General features: G+C 37.4%; 1 protein-coding gene across 3 annotated transcripts in view; it reads left to right on the top strand.

The window, feature by feature from the left end:
- TMEM209 (transmembrane protein 209) overlaps positions 1 to 22,371 on the top strand; it is a 35,685-nt gene extending 13,314 nt beyond the window's left edge. For 2 of the 3 annotated variants that reach the window (XM_047096441.1, XM_047096442.1), the window contains exons 8-15: positions 340 to 411; positions 2,400 to 2,496; positions 7,957 to 8,082; positions 10,418 to 10,515; positions 11,966 to 12,080; positions 12,174 to 12,271; positions 14,922 to 14,995; positions 20,668 to 22,371. In XM_047096441.1, the coding sequence (XP_046952397.1) occupies positions 340 to 411; positions 2,400 to 2,496; positions 7,957 to 8,082; positions 10,418 to 10,515; positions 11,966 to 12,080; positions 12,174 to 12,271; positions 14,922 to 14,995; positions 20,668 to 20,722 (735 nt within the window). In that variant the 3' untranslated portion in view covers positions 20,723 to 22,371. Of the gene's footprint in view, positions 1 to 339; positions 412 to 2,399; positions 2,497 to 7,956; positions 8,083 to 10,417; positions 10,516 to 11,965; positions 12,081 to 12,173; positions 12,272 to 14,921; positions 14,996 to 20,667 lie in introns of those variants that run through there. The other variant, XR_006965188.1, reaches the window with a different exon arrangement.
- Positions 22,372 to 23,630: the final 1,259 nt, after the last annotated feature.

Below are 23,630 nucleotides of genomic sequence, written 5' to 3'. Positions count from 1 at the left end.
GTACTTAATATATACAAGACTCCTGCTTTTAAAATACATTTGGATTAGAACATTTGAACTTGATCAGTTTAATACCAAAAATAAGATTTTTGTTTTGTTCATAAAGCAGGAATGTTCTTTAAACATACCAACATAAGGAATTTTAAAGATCTATCTGTGCATGAATAGCAACCAAGTGGGTAGTAAGAAAATTCTTGCATATTAATTAGATGAATATCAGTGTTGATGAAGTTGTTTTTCAGATTTTTTTTCCACATATTTTTGAGAGTTGAGGAAAGTGACCAATTTCTGACAAGATTTTTCCTCACTGATTGTTCATTTGAAACATATTTTTAATAGGTTTGGGCAAGAGTGACTATGAATAGACAACTTCTTGATCATATGGATTCGTGGACAGCTAAGTTCAGAAATGTAAGTTCTGACATTACTCTTCAGACAATATTGTTGCCTCTTACTATGCGAAGTGTGTTATTAGAATATTATTTAGAGGTGTTAATTACTAATTAGAGTATCAGAATTAATTATTATGAAAAATGCAATATGGATGGCACATATGTAAGGATAAACATGACATTTACCTTATGGTGTCTGTTTTCATCAGATTGTTTTTCTCTCCATATTTAGTAAATCAGTTTCTTTTGAGTGATAAAGAAATAACATATCTAGTTATTAAGATCTTCCCAACAGCTCAATTTTATTTATTTTTTTTCAAAAATTTTTTTTCAATTTTATTTTTCAAAGAGCTTTTCTGGCAGAACCTTTTATATGTCTAGAGATATGAGGGAAACAAAAATGAGGTCCTTGCTCTCAGGGAACTTTTTAATTAGAGAGAGAAGGTAATATATATTATAAGCTCCTTCAGAATATTTCAATTTCTTCAGTTGTTTTAGAGAAGAACCCTCTTCTCTTTGGCCAATTCATACAGAATAAGTGAGTTCCCTTGTTTCAGCCTTGCCTCTTTCTACCCCTCTGTAGTCTCTGTATGTCCCAAGTTCTGTTGGACACGCTGGCCCCCCTCCACTGCAGGTAGTTCCACTTGGATTCCACGGAGGCTGCCACTTCTTCCACTATTTCACCCTTCGACACTCATCCACTCACTCTACATCTTCGAGAAATACATTGAAATCACTTGTCTACTTTTTTATTCTTTTACTATAATTTTAATTAGGTATCAGGAGGGAGTAGTGAAAAAGCAGCCTGTTTTCTTGAACCAGAAGCACTGGATGGCTTTCTAAACATAAAAACTCCCTCAAGAAGATGAAAGGTACAACATAGGGAATATAGCCCTGAACCCCTTGGGTAATTTTGTTGCAGCCCAAGGGTGGCTCGCGAGTAGAATGCATTGAGTACATGTTGGAAGAATGAATGAGTAAAATGATGTCCTAGTACTGTACTCTCTTTTATTTCTAATTACAGTCTTGAAAGTTTCAAGTTTTTTGGATATTTTTTAAAAAGCAGTGTGCATATAGCATATAATATTGTGTAATACTACTTACTAGCAGAGTCTGGTTAGCACGTGGTGATCAAAGACATTAATATTTGTAGCAAAACATGTGAATAGTCACACTAAGTGTGTAAATAGCCTCATTGGAATTTAGTTCAGGCCTTGCGGTATATCTGATTTGCTTGCTAAATGGATTACTGAAAAGTTTTGTTTTTATAGATTTCTTAATTCACAAATTTGTATAAGGAATTGTAGACTTGTATTTCATCGGAAACTTTTTCACCCTTCCATTTTATAGTTAAACAGAAGCATGGAAATAGAACTAACATAGCAGTTAAAGTTGCCACGAACACCTACGCGAAACACATAACACACGAACAACTCAAATGGGGTGTTTCCTTGGACAGTCTTTTCACATCCAGAATTAGATTGATGTTAGCCATCCAAAGTGGCATTTGAAGTTCTAATCCTAAAGGAATATTTTAATATGCATAAACCAGTATCAAATAGATCTGTTTTCCACGTAGTTAGCAAATTGAGTAAGCCTGCTGAGTTAATTATGTTAGTTTGAAAACTGTCTTTTTAATTACAAACCAATATAAACACGACATGGATAAATGTATGATAATTGCTGTAGAAATGTAAATCGGAGATTATCCTTTTAGCTAAGTATAATAACCACAGGAAATTTTGAGAAAAACTTAACTAAAATTTTTATATTTTCATCAGCAAAAAGCAGGCATATGTGATTTAGGAGTATAACTTTTTACACTCTGCTGGCTTGCTTACTTAACTATCTAGACTTCAGGTAGCTACTACTTCATTTTCTTTCACTATATTCTGTTAATATTCAAGTACAAGACAGTAAAAATATTCTTAGTGTTTCATGAATATCATTATTTGAGAAATACTTTAGAATTATGTGTGTGAAATCTTTGCCTTGTTTCTTCCCTAGTGGATCAATGAGACAATATTAGTGCCACTGGTACAAGAGATTGAGTCTGTCAGCACACAGATGAGACGAATGGGCTGTCCCGAGCTTCAGATAGGAGGTATGTGAAAATAGAGACCAACATTTGATTTACCTTCAGTGAATCTGCCAAGTAGAAATTTTCTTTTTTTATTGGGCTGTTTAACAACTTCCTTTGTTATCTTGAGGTGAGGACAAAACTAAATGTTTATAATATATATTAGAATTTATTTGCTGTACAGTTCACCCTTTAAAGTCTACAATTCAGAGATTTGAGTTGTGCAAAAAGAATCAAGTTTAGAATATCTCATCACCCAAAAAGGAAACCCCACATAACCTTTAGCAGTCACCCTGTTTTCCCAATAACGCATTCCCCAGCCCAAGGCAACTACCAGTCTACTTTCTTAAATTTTTTTTTTAATGTTTATTTATTTTTGAGAGAGAGAGAGTGTGAGTGTGGGAGGGATAGAGAGAGAGGGAGACACAGAATCCGAAGCAGGCTCCAGGCTCTGAGCTGTCAGCACAGAGCCTGATGTGGGGCTCAAACCCACAAACTGCGAGATCATGACCTGAGCCAAAGTTGGATGCTTAACCAACTGAGCCACCTACGTAGCTACTTAGGCGCCCCCCACGAATCTACTTTCTATCTCTATAGATAAGTGTGTTCTAGATATTTCATATGAATGGAATCATATAGCATGTCATTTATGACTGGCTCTTTCTTTCACTTAATATGTTTTCAAGGTTCATCCATGCGTGTTGTGACATTTATCATTGCTTCGTTTCATTTTATTGCCAGACAATATCCTGTTATATTGATCTACAACATTTTGTTTACCCATTTATCAGTTGGTTGACATTTGAGTTTTCACTTTTGGGCTATTATGAATAATGCTGCTATAAAGAGTTGTATGCAGGTGTTCGTGTGGACATAGGTTTTAATTTCTCTAGGCTAGAATGACTGAGCCATGTGGTAATTCCATGTTTATTCTTTTGAGGAACAGCCCCAGACTGTTAGAAAGTAGCTGTGCTGTTTTACATTCCCACCAGCAGCGTATGAGGGTTTCAGTTCCTCACATCTTCACCAACACTTGTCTGTCCTTTTTATTATAGTTATCTTAATGGGTGTGAAATGGTTCCTCATTGTGGTTTTGATTTGCATTTTCCTGATGTCTACTGATGTTGAGCATCTTTTCTTGTGCTCATTGGCCATTCATACATTTTCATAGGAGAAAATACCTTTTCCGATCCTTTACCATTTTTAAATTCAATTATTTGTCTTTTTTTTTAAAGTTTGTTTATTATGAGAAAGAGAGAGAGAGAGAGAGAGAGAGAGAGAGAGAGAGAGAACGAGCAGGGAAGGGATAGAGAAAGAGGGAGAGAGAGAATCCCAAGCAGGTCCCACACTGTCAACACAGAGCCCAACATGGGGCTCGAACTCATGAACCATGAGATCATCACCTGAGCCAAAATCAAGAGAAGGACGCCAAACTGACTGAGCTACCCAGGTATCCCTGGGTTACTTGTCTTTTTATCATTGAGGTGTTTTTTATGTTCTAGATACAAGTCCCTTGTCAGATATTAATTCCAAAGTTGTACAAAGCATAAAGAATGTGTAACAGTGCTAATTGAAAATCACCTATTTTCAACTCTTTTACCTGCAAAAAATGAAACTATTAAGGTTCCATATAATTTGCTAAAAATATATTTACCATAACTTATTTAGGGTTAAGTAATTAGGTTTCAAAATAAAAAGGAATATTTTAGTCAAGCGCCTCTTTCTTATTTTTTTTATTAAAAAAATGTTTTTAATGTTTGTATTGTTGTATATTTGAGAGAGAGACAGATAGAGCATGAGCAGGGATGGGGCAGAGAGAAACGGAGACAGAATCTGAAGCAGGCTCCACGCTCTGAGCAGTCAGCACAGAGCCTGACACAGGGCTCGAACCCATGATCTGTGAGATTATGACTTGAGCCAAGGTCGAATGCTTAACCGACGGAGTCACCCAGGCGCCCCTCAACCACCTCTTTGTAGAGAATAAATTTTTCCTTGAAATATTTAAGTGCTTTGGATTGCACATTAGTACTTTCTACTTACTTTGCATGTCTTTTATTTATTTTTTTACTTTGGGTGTCTTTTGATCAGCCTTTATTCTCTGGAGACTAAGAATAGAATTGTATATCCCAAAGGTGTCTATTGAGTATCTAAGTGTTTCATGTGTAATTTGTATAACCCTCACATCAACCTTGAAAGCTAGCTGTCAGTGTCCCATTTTATGGATGAGGCTGCTAAGACACAGATTAAGTATCTTGCCCAGTGTCAACACAGAACAGTGTTTTGAGGCCAGAGCTGTTAGACTGCAAAGCCCAAATAGTTACTTTCTAGATCTTGGTAATGTTATTTGAACCTGTGCTTGTTCTCTTTGAGCTTTCTTTAAAAGCTATAAAAATGTTATTTTCTACAACATTTTACCAGTGTGATGTGCTTTTTGAAAAGAACAACATTGCTGGGGGGGGGGGGGGCGCCTGGGTGGTTCAGTCGGTTAAGCGTCTGACTTCAACTCAGGTCTTGATCTCATGGTTCGTGGGTTCAAGCCCTACCTCAGACTCTGTGCTGGCAGCTCGGAGCCTAGAGCCTGCTTCAGATTCTGTGTCTCCCTCTATCCCTGCCCATCCATCCGTTCATACTCTCTCTCAAAAATAAATAAAAACTTAAAAAAAAAAAAGGGCAACATTGCTTTGTGACTACAAAATGCAGTGTATATTATGTTCATTGTAGAAAGGCTGGAAAGTAGAGACAGAAATACACAAGAATATTATCCATAATTCTGCTTCCAGAGATAACAACTATCAATTTTAAGTCACAATTATTATTTTTGATTATGATACTAACTACATATATGTATATCAATTGTAAGTTATACCATAATATAACATTAAAATTTAAAAACTATATTTAGGAGCTGAGGACATATATTACACATGTACATTTTTTTTAATGTTTATTTTTGAGAGAGAGCACTTGTGTGCACAAGTGGGAGAGGGGCAGAGGAAGGGGGACAGAGGATCTGAATCAGCTCTGTGCTGACAGCAGAGGGCCCAGTGTGGGGCTTAAACTTATAAACTGCAATATCATGACCTGAGCTGAAGTCACGCTCAACCAACTGAGCCAATTTAAATTAGCGTCATACATGAATAGATAAAGAAGATGTGGTATATACATACAATGGAGTTTTACTCGGCAATCAAGAAGAATGAAATCTTGCCATTTGCAACTACGTGGATGGAACTGGAGGGTATTATGCTAGGTGAAATTAGAGAAAGACAAATACCATATGACTTCACTCATGAGGACTTTAAAAGACAAAACAGATGAACATAATGGAAGGGAAACAAAAATAATATAAAAACAGGGATGAGGGACAAAGCATAAGAGACTCATAAATATGGAGAACAAACAGGGTTACTGGAGGGGTTGTGGGAGGGGGGATGGGCTAAATGGGTAAGGGGAACTAAGGAATCTACTCCTGAAATCATTGTTGCACTATACGCTAACTAATTTGGATGTAAATTAAAAAAAAAAAAAAATTAGGGTCATACAATTTTGTTGACTGCTTTTTCCCCCAATTTTTCTATTTGTTAAATATTCTCCAGTACTGGTTTTGTGGCTAGATTGTATTTTTTTTTTTTTGTATGTGTAATACATTGTATTTAACTGATCTTGATTATCTAAAATGTAGGGCTTTTTCCCTTTGTTGTTATTAATAATGCTGTGAGTAAATACCATTTTGCCTAAATCTTTGTGTACATTTGTAATGATTTCTTGGGGATAATTTCTTAGAAGTGGAGTTGGGGCACCTGGGTGGCTCACTTGTTTAAGCGTCTGGTCTTGGCTCAGGTCATGATCTCAGGACTTGTGGGTTAGAGCCCCGCTTCAGGCTCTCTGCTGTCAGCGTGGAGCCTGCTTCAGATTCTCTCCCTCTCTCTCTGCCCCTCCCTCACTAGTGGGCACACGCACATTCTCTCTCTCTCAAAAATAAATAAACATTAAAAAAAAAAAAAAGAAGTGGTTAGTTCAGTAGGAATAAATACATCAAAGCTTTGATGATGTACCTAACCCTTTGAAAAGCTTATACCAGTTTATACTCTAGCAACGTGTCACAGAAGAATGCCTTTTTCCCCAACACTGGATATTACTAGTAAGGTTGGACGTTCTGAAAATTTTTGCTTATTAATTTCTTTGTGTAGTTGTGTTTCCTGATATGATAAGAGAAATCACTGTCATAAAAAGTTTCTACTTGTCAGTGGCTTAAGAGGCAACTTTTTTTTTTTTTTTGAGAGAGAGAGGGAGCACTTGAGAGAGGGAGGGGAAGAGGGAAAGAGAGGGAATGAGAATCTTTTTTTTTTTAATTTTTTTTTTTGTTTATTTTTGGCAGAGAGAGAGAGAGAGAGAGAGAGTGAGCATGAGCGGGGGAGGGGCAGAGAGAGAGGGAGACACAGAATCCGAAGCAGGCTCCAGGCTCCGAGCTGTCAGTACAGAGCCTGACGTGGGGCTTGAACTCACGGACTGTGAGATCATGACCTGAGCTGAAGTCGGATGCTCAACCGACTGAGCGACCCAGGCGCCCTGAGAATGAGAATCTCAGGCTCCATGCTCAGCAGGAAGTCCAACACTAGACTGTGTCTCACGGCCATGAGATCATGACCTGAGCCAAAATCAAGAGTTGGACACTTAGCTGACTGAGCCACCCAGGTGCCCCTAAGGGGCAACTTTTAACTCAATGTGATTTTTTTTTTTAAGTTTATTTATTTATTTTGAGAGCGAGCGAGCGAGCAAGCACAAGCGGGAGAGGAACAGAGAGCATGGGAGGGAGAGAGAGGGAGAGAATCCCAAGCAGGCACTGTCGGTGCAGAGCCCGACGTGGGGCTCGAACCCAGGAACTGTGAGATCATGACGTGAGCCAAAATCGAGTTAGACACATAACCAACTGAGCCACCCAGACACCCCTCAACGTTGGTTTTTTTTTTTTTTTTTAAGTTTATTTATTTTGAGAGAGCTCTCACAAGCTGAGTAGGGGTGGGGCAGAGAGAGAATCCCAAGCAGGCTAAGCTGTCAACGATGAGCCCTACACGCAGAGCCCCACTGGGGGCTCAAACGTACCAACTGAAAGATCGTGACCTGAGCCGAAATCAGAGTTGGTCACCTAACCGACTGAGTCACCCAAGCACCCCAGCTCAACCTGATTTTGAAAGCTATCGTGTATCTTTTTATACATACCCCACAAAAAAAATTTGTATTAGTTGTCTATAGATTTACCGGAATGGATCTGGCTCCTGCTTTTGGTGTGTGTGTGCAAGTGGTGTGTGTGTTTATAAATCTGGCCACCATGCCAGAAGTAAAATAAATTGTAGGTAAAGGAGATAATGCTCATCGTGAAAATAAACTATTCTATTCTTACTTTCACTTATTCCTTCAACGCCTATTGAAGGAAGAGACCCACATGAAGAATAATCTGTGTCCTGTGTGTTTTGTTTTTAACAGAGGCTAGCATTACTAGCTTGAAGCAAGCTGCTCTGGTCAAAGCTCCTCTCATCCCGACTTTGAACACGATTGTGCAGTATCTAGACCTTACACCCAATCAGGAATACTTGTTCGAAAGGATTAAAGGTAACTAGTAATTTGAAGAGGAAAAAAATTTCACTACTTTGAGATTTTATAAATAAAAGTAACAAGGGGAAAAAAATTTTAAGTATCACTTTTTTTTGTTTTATGAACATATATTTAATTAGGGCTTAGTTAAGGCTTATTGTACTTGAATAACGTTTGGGTTTTATATTTCATATTGCCTAACTCTTGTCAAAATGATGTAGTTAGCCTTAAATGTGCTCATTAATTGCATTCTGTAGAGGGAAACTTAAATGTGAGCTACATGGGCTGCAGTAAATATTTCACCTATTTTCTACCCTTAAACCACTAAGAACGGGTGCCACTGTGACATTCCTTATCATTTTAGCATGTTGGTCCTTCTTTCTTTCAATTCTTGTAATGTATATTTAATGTGTTGCTACTTTGAATTTCTGTTATATTCGGATTATTTGGAGGGAAATGTGACCTTCTGAGGAGACGGACGTGAGAATCAGGAAAGTTAGCCTCCCTGATACTCCCAAACTCTCTTTATGCTTCCCTGCTTTTATTTGGATAAACTGTAAAATGTTCTCATCAGTAAAAAAAGCTTTAGAAATAGTATTTCACTCTTCAGATTTATCATAAATCTTAACTTGAAAACATTATGGTACCCTCTCTCCCCCAGGTTTGGACTGGGGTTCAGAAATAAGCATTTTTCATGACTTTTAAAAAAACTTTTTATTATCAGGAGAATTCAGATATTCCTAATACTAAACACAACAGTGTGCTCAAGCCTCCTGTACACAGCCCCTGGGCCTGGCAGCCTTTAGCCTCTCGGCACCCCTGGCCCTATCTATATCCCCATCTACCTGCTCCCCTCCTGTGTTATATATAGTTCTATGTGCTGTTGTCACTTCATCTGTAAACAGCTCTGTATGTGTCTCAAAGATAAGGCCTTTTAAAAACATAACCTCAGTACAATTATCACACCTATTATTTAAAAAAAAAATTTTTTTTAACGTTTATTTATTTTTGAGACAGAGACAGACACAGCATGAACGGGGGAGGGGCAGAGAGAGAGGGAGACACAGAATGAGAAGCAGGCTCCAGGCTCTGAGCCATCAGCCCAGAGCCCGACGCAGGGCATGAACCCACGGACCGCAAGATCGTGACCTGAGTTGAAGTCGGACGCTTAACCGACTGAGCCACCCAGGCGCCCCCACACCTATTATTTTTAAAACAATTTCTTTATATCATGAAATATATAGCCTATGTATGTACGGATTTCCATCCATCCATCCATCTCATAAAATGTTTAATTACTTTGTTTGGTATTGCTTGAATTGGGATTCAGATATTATCATATATTGTGACTAGTTGATACAGCATTTTAGTTCCTTTTAAGCTATAGGTTTCCTGTCCATCCTTTTTTTCATTTGCAACTTATTTGTTGAAAAAACCGGATTGTTTGTCCTGTAGAGTTGTCCACGTTGTGGATTTTACTGAATGCATGCCCATGGGGTATGGTTTTACACGATCCTCTGTCCTCTGTATTTCGTGTAAATTCAGGTTGCGATATTTTGGCAAGCAAGATTGCCTGATAGATAGCAAGGTGTTTGTATATCCAGAAAGAAATGTGTGTGCACACATATATACAAAGTACATATAAAGTATTGTTATATTCTAGATCAAATATACAAAAAAGCTTAAAAAAATTGTACTTAAAAAAGTACAATGAACAGATAGAGGCCTTCTAGATTGAACAGTTAGCAACATTTTGCTACAGTTGATTCTCTTTGTCTACATATATACACACACACACTTTTTTTTTTTTACCATTTGAAATTCATTACAGACCTCATTACTTGTTAGTATGATAATTCCTAAAAATGAGAACATTCTCCTACATAAACCCAGTACATTTAACAGACCTTTAAAATTAGCAATATTTCTAAAATCATCTAATATATAATTCATATTCAAGTTTCCCAATTGTCCAAAGAATGTTACTCTTTTTTTTCCTAACCAGAATAGAGTCTAGTTTCACACATTACCTTATGGTGTTTTATCTTTCTTTGGTCTCTTTCTCTAGAACAGTTCTGTCCCCCTTTTCTCCCCACATGACCTGGACTTTTTTAAGAATCCCGAATGGTAGTTTTATTCTGTGTTTTGGAATTGTCTGGTTTTTTTTTTTCATGGTGATGTGTGAGTTACTATTTTATATCTTGTGTTTATGTTAGGGTGTTTTCATCAGGTTTTGAAGGTGTTATGCTTCCCTTATTGTAACCCCTTAGCCTTTTCTTGTTCTTCTTCTTTTTTTTTTTTTTTTTTTTTTTGCATATTTTTGGCTTCTTAAATTTCATCTTTGTTGCTTCAGAACTTTCTCAGGGAGGCTGTATGAGTTCGTTTAGATGGAATAGAGGTGGAGACTTCAAAGGACGGAAGTGGGATACAGACCTGCCCACTGACTCAGCTGTAAGTCACTACTTCTGTTTTCTCAGTTTAACATTTTCCCATGTTAATTGGATTTATGTGCTTTTATTTTTCCATTATAAAAATAAATATTAAAAAGAACTTAGAAACTAAGAAGTAAAAGTTTAAAATTGTACCAGCGTCTATCTTAACCACTGCTAATAGTTTGGTGGGGTTTTTTGGTTGTTGTTGTTGTTGTTTTAATTTTTTTTAATGTTTATTTGTGAGAGAAAGAGACACAGAGTGTAAGTGGGGGCGGGACAGAAAGAGGGAGACACAGAATCTGAAACAGGCTCCAGGCTCTGAGCTGTCAGCACAGAGCCCGACGCAGGGTTCAAACCCACGAGCAGTGAGATCATGACCTGAGCCAAAGTTGGAGGCTTAACCAATGAGCCACCCAGGCACCCCCTGGAGAGAGAAAATCTTTTAAGCAGGCTCCACACTCAGTACGGAGCCTAACGCAGGGCTTGATCTCACAACCCTAAGATCATGATCTGAGCCAAAATCAAGAGTCATATGCTTAACTGACTGAGTCACCCAGGTGCCCCAAGATTGTGCTATTTTTTAATGTTTTTATCATAGTTGTTATTATCCCATACATAAAATTTTGTATCCTTTTTTTTTTTTTTTTCACTTTTGTTGTGTAAGTATTTTTTCATTATTACCCAGTGTCCATTAACTTTTCCTATGTTGGACCTAAAAGTTTGAGAAATGTGGTAGGGGAGGAACCTTTGTTTTTCTGTTTTAAATAATATTGTAACTGGGGCGTCATGGTGGCTCAGTCGGTTAAGCATCCGTCTTCAGTTCAGGTCATGATTTCATGGTTTGTGAGTTCGAGCCTCACATCGGGCTCTGTGCTGACAACTCAGAGGCTGGAGCCTGCTTCGAATTCTGTGTCTCCCTCTCTCGCTGACCCTCCCTCATTCACGCTCTGTCTCTGTCTCTCTCTCTCAAAAATAAGTAAACATTAAAAAAAAATTTAAATAATATTGTAAGGAATATCATGGTGCATGTTTATTCTTGGGGATTATGGCTTTAAGAAAAATTCCTGGAATTAAGATTTATGAGATCAAAGAGTGTAAAGTTTTTGAACATTTAAGAGTTTCAAGATCATGTTTTTTATTTTTTAATAGTGACCGTCAGTGTGGAAAACATAAAGCTTCAAATGATGATATTCAAATTGAGAATGTATGTCTGTTTTTATCTTGGTTTTTTGTTATTAACTATATGAGTATGAATGATCCACTTAACAGAAGACTTGGAATGTCTTGCTTTGTCTTTTCATTTTATAGATTTCATCTTATAAATATAACTACTTGAAAGCATTTTGCTAGTTCTCTCTTTAGGGAAACATTTAAAGATTGGAGTCATCATAAACAGCACTGTTTTTAAAGGGCTTATATCTATGATAGATTTTCATGCCGATTTAAAAAAATTGTTTCCTCATCTTCAGATCATCATGCATGTATTTTGCACCTACCTTGATTCCAGATTACCTCCACATCCTAAGTACCCTGACGGGAAGACATTTACTTCTCAGCACTTTGTTCAGACACCAAATAAACCAGGTATAAACCTCCTAACAGAATGAGTTGAGATTTTCACATGAGATATATCTAGAGGTTTAGCTTGTTTTTTAATGTAGCGTATTTCCTTTACAGATGTGACAAATGAGAATGTTTTTTGCATCTATCAGAGTGCTATCAACCCTCCTCATTATGAGCTAATCTACCAGCGTCATGTGTACAATCTTCCAAAGGTACTTACTTCTTTTTAAAAAAAAATGTTAGTGTTTATTTATGTTTGAGAAAGAGAGACAGAGTATGAGCTGGAGGGGGCAGAGAGAGAGGGAGACACAGAATCTGAAGCAGGCTCCAGGCTCTGACCTGTCAGGACAGAGCCGGACGCAGGGCTTGAACTCTTGAACCGTGAGATCATGGCGGCGCCAAGGTCGGACACTTAACCGACGGAGCCCCCCAAGCGCCCCCAAAGTTACTTCTAAATGTAGAAATGGCTATTGAGGAAGGTCATGGTGACTTGCTTTGATAATATTTTTTAAATTAAAGTCTCTTGTCTAAGGAACAGGTAAACTGTTTAAATTAGGGAAAATGAGTTTCTTAAATGTCCCTTTTTTAAACTATAAAAGTAATATATGCTTAATTTGGGAAAGTATAAAGAAGAGAGCAGGGGCACCTGGGTGCCTCAGTCGGTTAAGGATGCGACTTTGGCTCAGTTCATGATCTCATAGCTCACGGGTTTGAGCCCCACATCGGGCTCGGCATTGGCAGTGCGGAGCCTGCTTGGGATCCGTGCTCTCTCCTCACTCTCTGTCCCTCCCCCACTCACACTTTGTCTCATGATAAATAAATTCTGAAAAGAAAGATCACTCATTCCATTACTTAAAGGCAGCTATTGTTAACGTTTTTGTTGTATTGCCTTTGGTAAATTTCATTTTGGCCTTTTCTCTGTGCTATTTTATGGGTTGAAATCGTATTATTTATGTAGTTTTATTTCCTTTTAAAAATTAACTTCCTTAAAGAACTCTTTTGCACTGCTGGTGGGAATGCAAACTGGTGCAGCCACTCTGGAAGACAGTATGGAGGTTCCTCAAAAAATCAAAAATAGAACTATCCTGTGACCCAGTAATTGCACTACTAGGTATTTATCCAGAGGATACAGAAATGCTGTTTTGGCGGGGCACATGCACCCCAATATTTATAGCAGGGCAATCAGCAATAGCCAAAGTATGGAAAGAGCCCAAATGTCCATTGATAGATGAACGTATAAAGAAGATGTGGTATATGAATACAATGGAATATTACCTAGCAATCAAAAAGAGTGAAATCTTGCCATTTGCCACAACATGGATGGAACTAGAGTGTATTATGCTAAGTGAAATAAGTCAGAGAAAGACAGATATCACATGATTTCACTCATATGTGGAATTTAAGAAACACAACAGATGAACATAGGGGAAGGGAAGCAAAAATAAGATAAAAACAGAGAGGGAGACACATCGTAAGAGACTCTTACAGAGAACAAACTGAGGGTTGCTGGCTGGGCGTTGGGTACGGGGATGGGCTAAATGGGCGATGGGCCCTAAGGAGGACACTGGTTGGGATGAACACTGGGTGTTATATGTAAGTGATGAATCACTAAATTCTATTCCTGAAATCATTATTACACTCTATGTAACTAACTTGGATTTAAATTTTTTTTTAAAAGTGAATGGTAGAAAAAAAAAATCTTTCTTAATTTAATAAACTTAAATATAATTTTCCATCCTATAAAAATATTTCATAGAAATACTTTTTAATGGCTATAAAAAAGTTATCATTATATGGGGTGCCTGGGTTGCTCAGTCGGTTAAGCATCCGACTCCGGCTCAGGTCATGATCTTGCAGTTTGTGAGTTCAAGCCCTGCATCGGGCTCTGTGCAGACAGCTTGGAGCCTGGAGCCTGCTTCAGAATCTGTGTCTCCCTCTCTCTCTGCCCCTCCCCTGCTCACACTCTGTCTCTCAAAAAATAAATAAGTGTTAAAAAAATTTGGGGGGGGGAGGGCAGCACCTGGGTAGCTCAGTCGGTTGAGCGTTCGACTTTGGCTCAGGTCACAATCTCATAGTCTGTGAGTTTAAGCCCCGCATCAGGCTCTGTGCTGACAGCTTGGAGCCTGGAGCCTGCTTCAAATTCTGTTTCCCTCGCTCTCTGCCCCTCCCCCACTCATGCTGTGTCTCTCTCTCTGTGTCAAAAATAAATAAAAACATTAAAAAAATTTTTTTCTTAATTGTTTTAAGTTTATTATAAGATTGTAACACAATTTATTCAACCGTTCCCCTACCATTGAACATTTTGGATGTTCTAAATCTTTGTTTTATAAATACTGCTGAATATTCATCTTTATGGATATAGCTGTCTACATTTTGGGTAATTTCGTTAAAGTCCAAAAGTGGAATTCTAGGTTACAGAATATTTTCAAAGCTTTTAAAATATATTATCAAACTACTTTTATACAAAAGGTTATGTACCAGTTTACATTTCTATTCAGGTATCTTACTCTTAACTGCAGACTTCAGTTCTATTGATGACCTTTGTAGTTATTGTTGTTACCAGCTTCTTTACAAAAAAATTTTATATTGACTATAATCATAAATCGTGTTCTCCATCAGATTCCTAGAAGAGAGTATTAATTGCTTTTTTTTCAAATTTAATATTCCAGCTTTATAAGTGTTAATATTTTGGGCCATTGAAGTTTCTGTACAAATCCATGCAAATGAAAGTCTGAATTACACGGAATTCTGAGTTAGTAGAATGTGAATTGATAGGATCTGCATTTATCTTTTTGTTTGGTTTGTATAATCTTTGGCTTGGCTTGGTTTAAATCTTGCTGTCTTTTTTTGTCTTTGTTCCAGGGCCGAAATAATATGTTTCATACATTGTTAATGTTTCTCTACATCATAAAAACCAAAGAGTCAGGAATGCTTGGGTAGGTATTGATGCTTTAAAAATGCAAGTACTTAACTTATTTACTGTTTTTCTTCCCATGTTAAGATTCTGCAGAAGCAGCATCATATATTGAAAAGATTGTGGAACGAACAAGAGATATGGCTTTTGGCACTAGCTCAGCCCTGTCAGTAACCAGTTCTATTCTCTTGGGCAAATCCATTGATTCCTCACCAACCTCCATTTCCCTACTGGTTTCCCTCATTGGCTTTACGGTTGTGTCCCTCAAGAAGCAACTCTGAGGATGTATATCAAGCTCTTGCCAATTTAAAATTTATCAACAGAACAAAACAAAAGCCATCCCATTTCAGACACAGCCTTCTGCAAAATGTTTATACTTCTAGAGAGACTGAGTCAGCACCCATTCCATAATATTATTAACTGGGACGGAAAAATGGTCAGTTGAAATTGTTTACTTTGTTGTTCTAAATATTTAGAATGAAGCTCATGTCCTGTTTAAATAAATTCAGAATTGTCATATGGTCATTTTGGTGATCCGAAATATTAGTATATCAAATAATATTTTGAAGCAGGAGGGCTGGTTAAGGCTGGAGAAATCTCGTAATGCAAGGTCTAGAACTCTCAAAACCTGAGGTTAAGAAAATGTGAAGGGAAAGGCTTGGAGTGGAGAATGTCTGGGGTCCATTCCACTTCCGATATGCATGCCTCTTTTCAGTTTAGCTTAGGCGTCCTGTTTTATATGTGTTTTAGAACTACATTGTCTGATAGAGCAGCCATCTATCACATGTGACAATGAGCATTTGAAACAGGACTAATCTGAATTGAGATGTTCTGTAAGTGTAATGTTATATAGACCAGAATTTGAAGACCCAAGAAAAAGGGGGGTACAAAAGATCTCATTAATACTCTTGTGCATTGATTACCTGTTGAATTAATACATTGGATATATTGGATTAAATGAAATATATTACTGAAATTTATTAAATCTGTTTCTTTTTACTTTTTATAAAAATTTTAAGATGTCTATTAGAAAATTTAAAATTATGGGGGCATCTGGCTAGCTCAGTCAGTAGAGCTCACGACTCAATCTCTCAGGGTCGTGAGTTCAAGTCCCAGGTTGGGCATAGAACCCACTTAAAATAAAAATTTTTTTAATATAAATAAGATTAAATGTAAACAAATAAATTTAATAAATTAAATATAAATAAAATTAAATATAAATAAAATTTAATAAGTAACAAAAATAAATTAAAAATGTAATTAGAAAAAAATTTTAAATGATGTATGTGGTTTGCATTTCACTGACATCACATTATATTTCTACTGGACAGTACTGCTCTAGAGAAAGCCAAGTTCCTGTCCTTAAACATATTAGATTCAAAGATTTTTAAAAGACATAAACAGTCCAAAAAATTTTTTTTTCACCAAATCAGTCTAGGTTTTAATGTGATTCCTATCAAAATCCTAGCAAGTTTTTTTTAGTTCTCTTCTTAATTTTATTTTTTTTAAATTTACATCCAAATTAGTTAGCATATGTAAAAAAATTTTTTTAATATTTATTTATTTTGGGGGTGGTGGGCAGAGAGAGAAGGAGACACAGAATCTGAAGCAGGCTCCAGCCTCTGAGCTGTCAGCACAGAGCCCATTGCAGGGCTCGAACTCCTGAGCCATGAGATCATGACCTGAGCTGAAGTCAGACGCTTAACCGACCCAGCTACGCAGGATCCCCTTTTATCATATATATATACACACATACATATATATATGTATGTATGTGTGTATATATATATATGTATATATTTTTTTCTTTAATGTTTATTTTTGAGAGAGAGAGAGAGAGAGAGAGAGAATGAGCAGGGGAGGGGCAGAGAGAGGAAGACAATCTGAAACAGGGTCCAGGCTCCGAGCTGTTACGACAGCACAAAGCCCGACAGCGGGGCTCGAACCCACGGACTGTGAGATCATGACCCAAGCCGAAGTCTGACGCTTAACTGACTGAGCCATCCATGTGTCCCATTGTCATATATGTTTTAACATAAGAAAGATTAAATAGGAAACTCACTTTTGTGAAGCATCTAAACTAAATATTCTTCTTTCCTTATTTTTTAATTACAAAAGTAATACATGCCCAATATGCAAATACTTAAATGCTACAGCAGTGTATAGACTAGAAATTGAAAATTCCCGTCTGGTCAGCCTCTCAATCCCACTGCCTCTGAGTACCCAATGTTAGCAGTTAAAAGTGTATGTTTATAGACTACTTTCTGGGAATAAGTTGATCTGGGTTTTAGTTTTCATTTTGTTTAAACATGTATTGTGCCTAAACATATTATCCTATGCTTTTTTTTTAATCTTTTTTTTTTTTTTTGACATTTATTCATTTTTGAGAGACAGAGACAGAGCATGAGCAGGGGAGGGGCAGAGAGAGAGAGGGAGACACAGAATCTAAAGCAGGCTCCAGGCTCTGAGCTGTCAGCACAGAGCCTGATGTGGGACTCAAACCCAGGAACTGTGAGAGATCATGACCTGAGCCGAAGTCAGACGCTTAACCGACTAAGCCACCCAGACGCCCCTGTGCTCTGCTTTTTAATCTCACAGTTTGTCTTAGACATTCTTCCATGTCAGTAAATACAGACCTTTTTCCTAAAATTTCTAGCAGTATTTAATTATAAATATGTGCATGCATATGTATTAGAAATATGGAATATGTTATAAATATAATGTTTTATAATTATTCCTCACTTAATACTTCAGAAGGGCTATTTTGAAGCCAAGAATTAATTGAAAAATACTTTAGGGGTGCCCGGATGGCTCAGTCAATTAAGCATCTGACTTCGGCCCAGGTCATGATCTCAAAGCTTGTGGGTTCGAGCCCCAGGGCTGACAGCTCGGAGCCTGGAGCCTGCTTTGGATTCTGTGTCTCCCTCTCTCTCTCTGCCCCTCCCCTGCTCATGCTCTGTCTCTGTCTCTCAAAAATGAATAAATGTTAGGGGCGCCTGGGTGGCGCAGTCGGTTAAGCGTCCGACTTCAGCCAGGTCACGATCTCGCAGTCCGGGAGTTCGAGCCCCGCGTCAGGCTCTGGGCTGATGGCTCAGAGCCTGGAGCCTGTTTCCGATTCTGTGTCTCCCTCTCTCTCTGCTCCTCCCCCGTTCATGCTCTGTCTCTCTCTGTCCCAAAAATAAATAAACGTTGAAAAAAAAAATTAAAAAAAAAATGAATAAATGTTAAAAAAAAATTTTTTTTATAAAAAGATATTTTAAATCAACAGCGAGTATTTGTTTAATGTTTATTTATTTTTGAGAGAGAGAGAGAGAGAGACAGAGTGTGAGCTGGGGAGGAACAGAGAGAGAGGGAGACACAGAATCCAAAGCAGGCTCCAGGCTCTGAACTGTCAGCATAGAGCCGGACACAGGGCTAGAACCCATGAACTGCAAGACCATGAGCCCAAGTCAGACGCTTAACTGACCGAGCCACCCAGGCACCCCTCGAATGTTTGGTTTTAATTGAAAGTTTATCTTTCCCTCTCTAGATCCAAATTGACATTTTGATGCATTAATGATTTGTCATGATAGCTTGAAGTTGTGTTGAGTGCTAGGTACGCTTTGTCCACATAAAAATGGAAAATTTTCAGAAGTATTTAGGAGGCTGGCTCAATCTGTAGAGCATGCAACTCTTGATCTGGGGGTTATTAGTTCAAGCCACGTGTTAGGTATAGAGCTTACTTAAAAAATAAATAAAGTAAAATAAGATAGAAATATTTAGTGGGGTAATGACTTACTCAGAGGCCAGGAAGAATTCATACAATTTTTAAAGTGCGTATCTTATTGAGCAACTTAAATGTGGAAAAGAAACATTTCAAACTAAAACTAATACATCTTTTATTTATTTGAGATTTTTTTTCCTTAACCAAGGGAAAAACTTTGAAATTATTAACTTTTTTTTTTTTTTTAATTTTTTTTTTTTTCAACGTTTATTTATTTTTGGGACAGAGAGAGACAGAGCATGAACGGGGGAGGGGCAGAGAGAGAGGGAGGCACAGAATCGGAAACAGGCTCCAGGCTCTGAGCCATCAGCCCAGAGCCCGACGCGGGGCTCGAACTCACGGACCGCGAGATCGTGACCTGGCTGAAGTCGGACGCTTAACCGACTGCGCCACCCAGGCGCCCCTGAAATTATTAACTTTTTAAATGATTGATTAATCTACTTGATACATTCTAAAACAATCAAATGCTTAAAAACTATCCTATAACTTAAAGGAAATAAGCAAGTGGCTCAAATAGAGTCCATTTGGAATCATTCCCATAAAGCAGCAGCAGATTGATCCAAATACATTATCCAGTCAATGCCAGATATTTGTGCAGTTACTGGAATGAGATGACTGGTTTACTTACAAAAGGGGGAAAAAATCTAGACAGAATTAACTGCACAACAATTTAAGTGTTCTGTTCAGCAAATAAACTGTAAATAAAGTTTAAAGCTAAAACTAAATGACAAACTGAGACAAAATTTTATAGTTGCAACAGATATAGCAAGTCCAAGCTAATATCCATCATATGTAAAGAGCATATATAAATTCATTGGAAAGAAAATATATAGAAAAATGGTCATAGACATGAAAAACTTGCACAAAAAAGCTTTGTGCATATGGCTAATAATCACAAAAAGATGCTGGTTAGCCTCATAAAACAAGCCAAAATTAAAACTTTTTTTCTATCAGATTGAGATTTAGCATTTGCAGGGGTTTTTTGTGTTTTTTTTTTTTTAAGATTCTTTTTTTTTTTAAATATACCCAACATGGGACTCTACACCCAACATCACAACCCTGATACCAAGATTTACATGCACTACTGATTGAGCCAGCCAGGTGCCCCTCTCATTGGCAGTTTTGGTAAAGAGTTCCTTGAAGAAATGGGAAAAGCCAATTAATATATAAATGACCTTTTTTGAAGGGCATTTTTGTAATATGTGTATATATATTTTAAAATTTTTGTCAAAAGCAATAACTATTCATAATTTTACAAGTCCTGTGGTGCTATAAGTTCATGACAGAAATAACCAGTTCCCTGTTCCCCAAGCCCACTAAAGACAGCCACCTGAAACTCTCTTAGCCTTTTTCTTCTGATATTATTATAGTTCCAAATAATAGAGGCATGCGGCTGTCTCTTGATTCTTCAGTTTGGGACATCGGAGGTTGATTTCTTACTTTGTCAGATGAGTAATCTCTTTCTCTTATAGCCCTCTCCTTTGTACTTTGAATACCGTATAGTACTCTCTAGAGTAGAAGTAGATTTTTCTTTTTGTTTATATATAAGTAGGGTTTAGTTTAAGCTATATTAAGAATTCCCATGTACAAATTCACTAAAGCATCCATAATAATTAGTAAATTCTTAATTCGGATTTAATAGGTAAAATTCTCTAAGAAACCTAGCAGCTCTATATCATATCCTCCATGTAAAAAATTTAACTGCTACCTCTACTTTAATCTTGCTAAAATTATTCTGTAATATTCCTTGAATTTTCCACACCCTGTAAACGCATTTGTCCTAAATTGGGGTTTTAAGCCCAGTGAATGGCATTAAATGTTATCAGTTAAATATGTATTCCTTGTAAAGACTAGTTTTTGTTATTTGAAGAGACCTTAAATGTTTGGAAATCAATTCAACTAAAAAGTTTTTTTTTTTTTTCTATTTATAGGAGAGTTAATCTTGGTCTATCCGGTGTGAATATTTTGTGGATTTTTGGCGAGTAATGTGGGTCGTTTAATTCCAAACATTAGGACTTTTATTTGATTGAACCAGGAGTTGAATCTAAGCATCTCTGAGTCACTGTGTCTTTTGAAATAAGATACATGTGTGTGTTAACAGACTCTTTTAGATTTAACGAAAAATTCGCTATTACGAAACTTCTTGTTAAAGTATTTCCTGTGTTCTCTACACCGAGAGACATTACCTTCACTTTTTTCATTACCTTTCAGATTTTTCAGTTGTCTGTGAAACTGCAAACCTTCAGATATCTGTTGACCCAAAACAGTGCAATTTCCCCTTAATTAAGAAATTTGAGTCCTTTTTCATTGTAACCTACAAATGAGAATCATCCACCTGATTTTTCCCCACAAAAAAATTATTTTTTCAATCGCATTATTTGGTGTAAATACTTAAAAAGAAACAAGGAAATTGCTAATTCACCTTTTTTCTCTCTTTACTTCCCTGTTGTTCTATAGATCAGCCCAAGGCCCACATGTAAAGAGATGAGATCAACTTGTAGGCAATGTATTATTAGCCCATGTGCATTTTTAAATAATATTGAAAGAGGTTTGACAGTGTTGGCATGTTTAGAAGTCAGCTCTCAGATTAACTCACAGAGTTAAACTATCTGGGTCTTAGGTTAAAAGGCTGAAGACATTAAGAAACTCTTGCTTTCTTTTTAATAATTCAATCTGACTGTGTTATTTTAAGAGTTCTCTTTTAAGATCATACAATATCTGTTTAAATTTTTTTAGATATGTTCAAAATATCTGGAGAGTAAGAAGTGACTGAGTTTTGCTTGACTCTATTTTCTTACGTATCTATGAATAGGACCTTGAAGGCTAGCTAGCAGGTGTGTTTGTTTCCCGGATTGACGTCCTATTAGAGACCACTTCTGTCACCTTACGTAAACCTGGAAACAAAACTAGAATCTTCTGAGTAACTGCATTTTGGTCCTACATGTGCATCCCTTTTTTAATAGTTTGTAAATTCTGTTTTCCAACAAGTCGTTCCTGTGTTTTGAAAGTCCTATGTCCAGAGGAAAGGAGGTTTCTTTTCACTGCTTTTGATGTATGTTGAACATGTTTGCTGTGGTATTTTAGAAGAAAATGTCAATTAAACATGTTAAATACGAGAACATGTGAAAATCTAAGTACTGTTTCAAAACTTATTGAAGGTGTCACGGAATAACAGTTGTTACATGGTTAACATTCTTTATTAAAGGGAATAAGGGAAAAATTTTAACACATTAAGACAAAGGTTTTTTTTCTTTATAGGACTTATGGCAGCTTTTAGTCCAAAAATTCAAAGCTATAATATTTTTATTTTGTGACTATCAAGAAAATATAATATGTGGGAAATATACATGTAAAAAGACTAGAGATACATGCTAAAAAAGAAAAGTTCTTTTGTTTGCATACTGTGAGTCTAGCGTGGGTTACTATATTCTAGGTAGTTTTCCTATACTGACTAGTCTCCACAAGTGTTTGAGCCAACTCATACTTTAATGTAGCCTTTATTAAAAATACTTTGATAAATTAGTTGGCATTCACACGTCAGGAAGACAGTGCACTGCAAATATGGTAAAAATTTTTTGGGTCTTTGTGTTAAAATGAGTAAATACCTACTTTAATTAAATGTTATTTATAGGGTATTTTTCACGAGTTTTTCTTTTCATTGCTTGACTCATCCTTGTGGGATCAGATCCACCAATTATGTTGATTTTAGATTATGTTCTCTGTATCATTTATCCTTCCCCCCCCCCCCGCTATGAATATCAGCCTTTACTTCAGCCAAATTTGTTTTAGGAGCGTATCTAGGTGTTCATAATTTAGTTCCCACGAAGACATAAAAATGCTGTGTTGCTTGGCTTTCTCAAACTGATATATGGTACACTTTAGACGGATATTTCCGTGGTGAAGACATGTAGCATATGGCTGGCACTTCTAAACCCGGCTTTGGAACAGAAGTCCTTTATTTTTTTAGAATATCAATCTTTTAAATGTGGACTTTTCCTCAAAGGTCAGTCTTGGTCCTGTGTTTCCCTGTCTCTGCTTTTCCTTAGAGATCTCATTCACTCCACAACTTCGTTTATCACCTCTCTGCATCTGATTCCCAAATTTACCACCAACCATAACGTCTCTCCCGCCTGGGCTCTGGCGTCCGACATTTCCATTCGCGTGTCCTGTGGACTGTGCGACCGGAACTGAATTCACATCTGCCAAAACCCGCTCGCTCTTCTAACCTCCCTTTTTCTGTTCATTGTACTACCAGTTGCCCACGCTCAAAACTCCGGTGTCATCTTTGATTCCTTCGCTCCCTGGGTCCCTGATCCAATTAGGCAGCAAACCTCATCCATTCTTTCTTAACAGTGTCTCTTGCAGCTGTCCCTTTCCCTTTCTGCTGCCCCTGTGCTCATTTGCACCCTTATCAACTCACATAGGACCACTACGACAGCCTAATTCATCTCGCAGCTTCCTAATTGTTGCCGAGCTTCCAGACTTTCCAATTCATCCCGCACATTCTCTTCAAATTCATCTTCCTGAAACACCTGTTTGATCATTTCATTCCCCTGATCAATTCCTTAGCCTGACATTTAAAGCCCTCCACAATCTGGCCCCAAGCTAGCCTTCTCCTCCCAGATCTCCCAGAGCTGCCGCTCGCTGGGCTCTCTGTGCGCTTCCTCCCGCTTGTCCCCCTCACTCTCTGGGGAACCCCCAGAGCAGCCTGCCCCTGCCTTGAGACTTCACTCTGATTAAACCTGCTATTTTTTGGAGCTAGTCCTGACCACTCCAGCTGGCAGTCATTTCTCCCCCAGGGTGATTGGATCCGTGCCCCTTTTCTGGCACTCAGCAGCCATATGAATAGGTTCAGAAGTGACTTTTGGTCTAACGGTGCGTCCTCGTATCTTTT

Source organism: Lynx rufus, unplaced genomic scaffold (genome assembly GCF_022079265.1).
Source record: "Lynx rufus isolate CCGP_SWC_20201006 ecotype Redwood Valley unplaced genomic scaffold, mLynRuf1.p SCAF_4, whole genome shotgun sequence".
NCBI lineage: Eukaryota > Metazoa > Chordata > Mammalia > Carnivora > Felidae > Lynx > Lynx rufus.
This window is presented reverse-complemented; position numbering and strand designations above follow the sequence as displayed.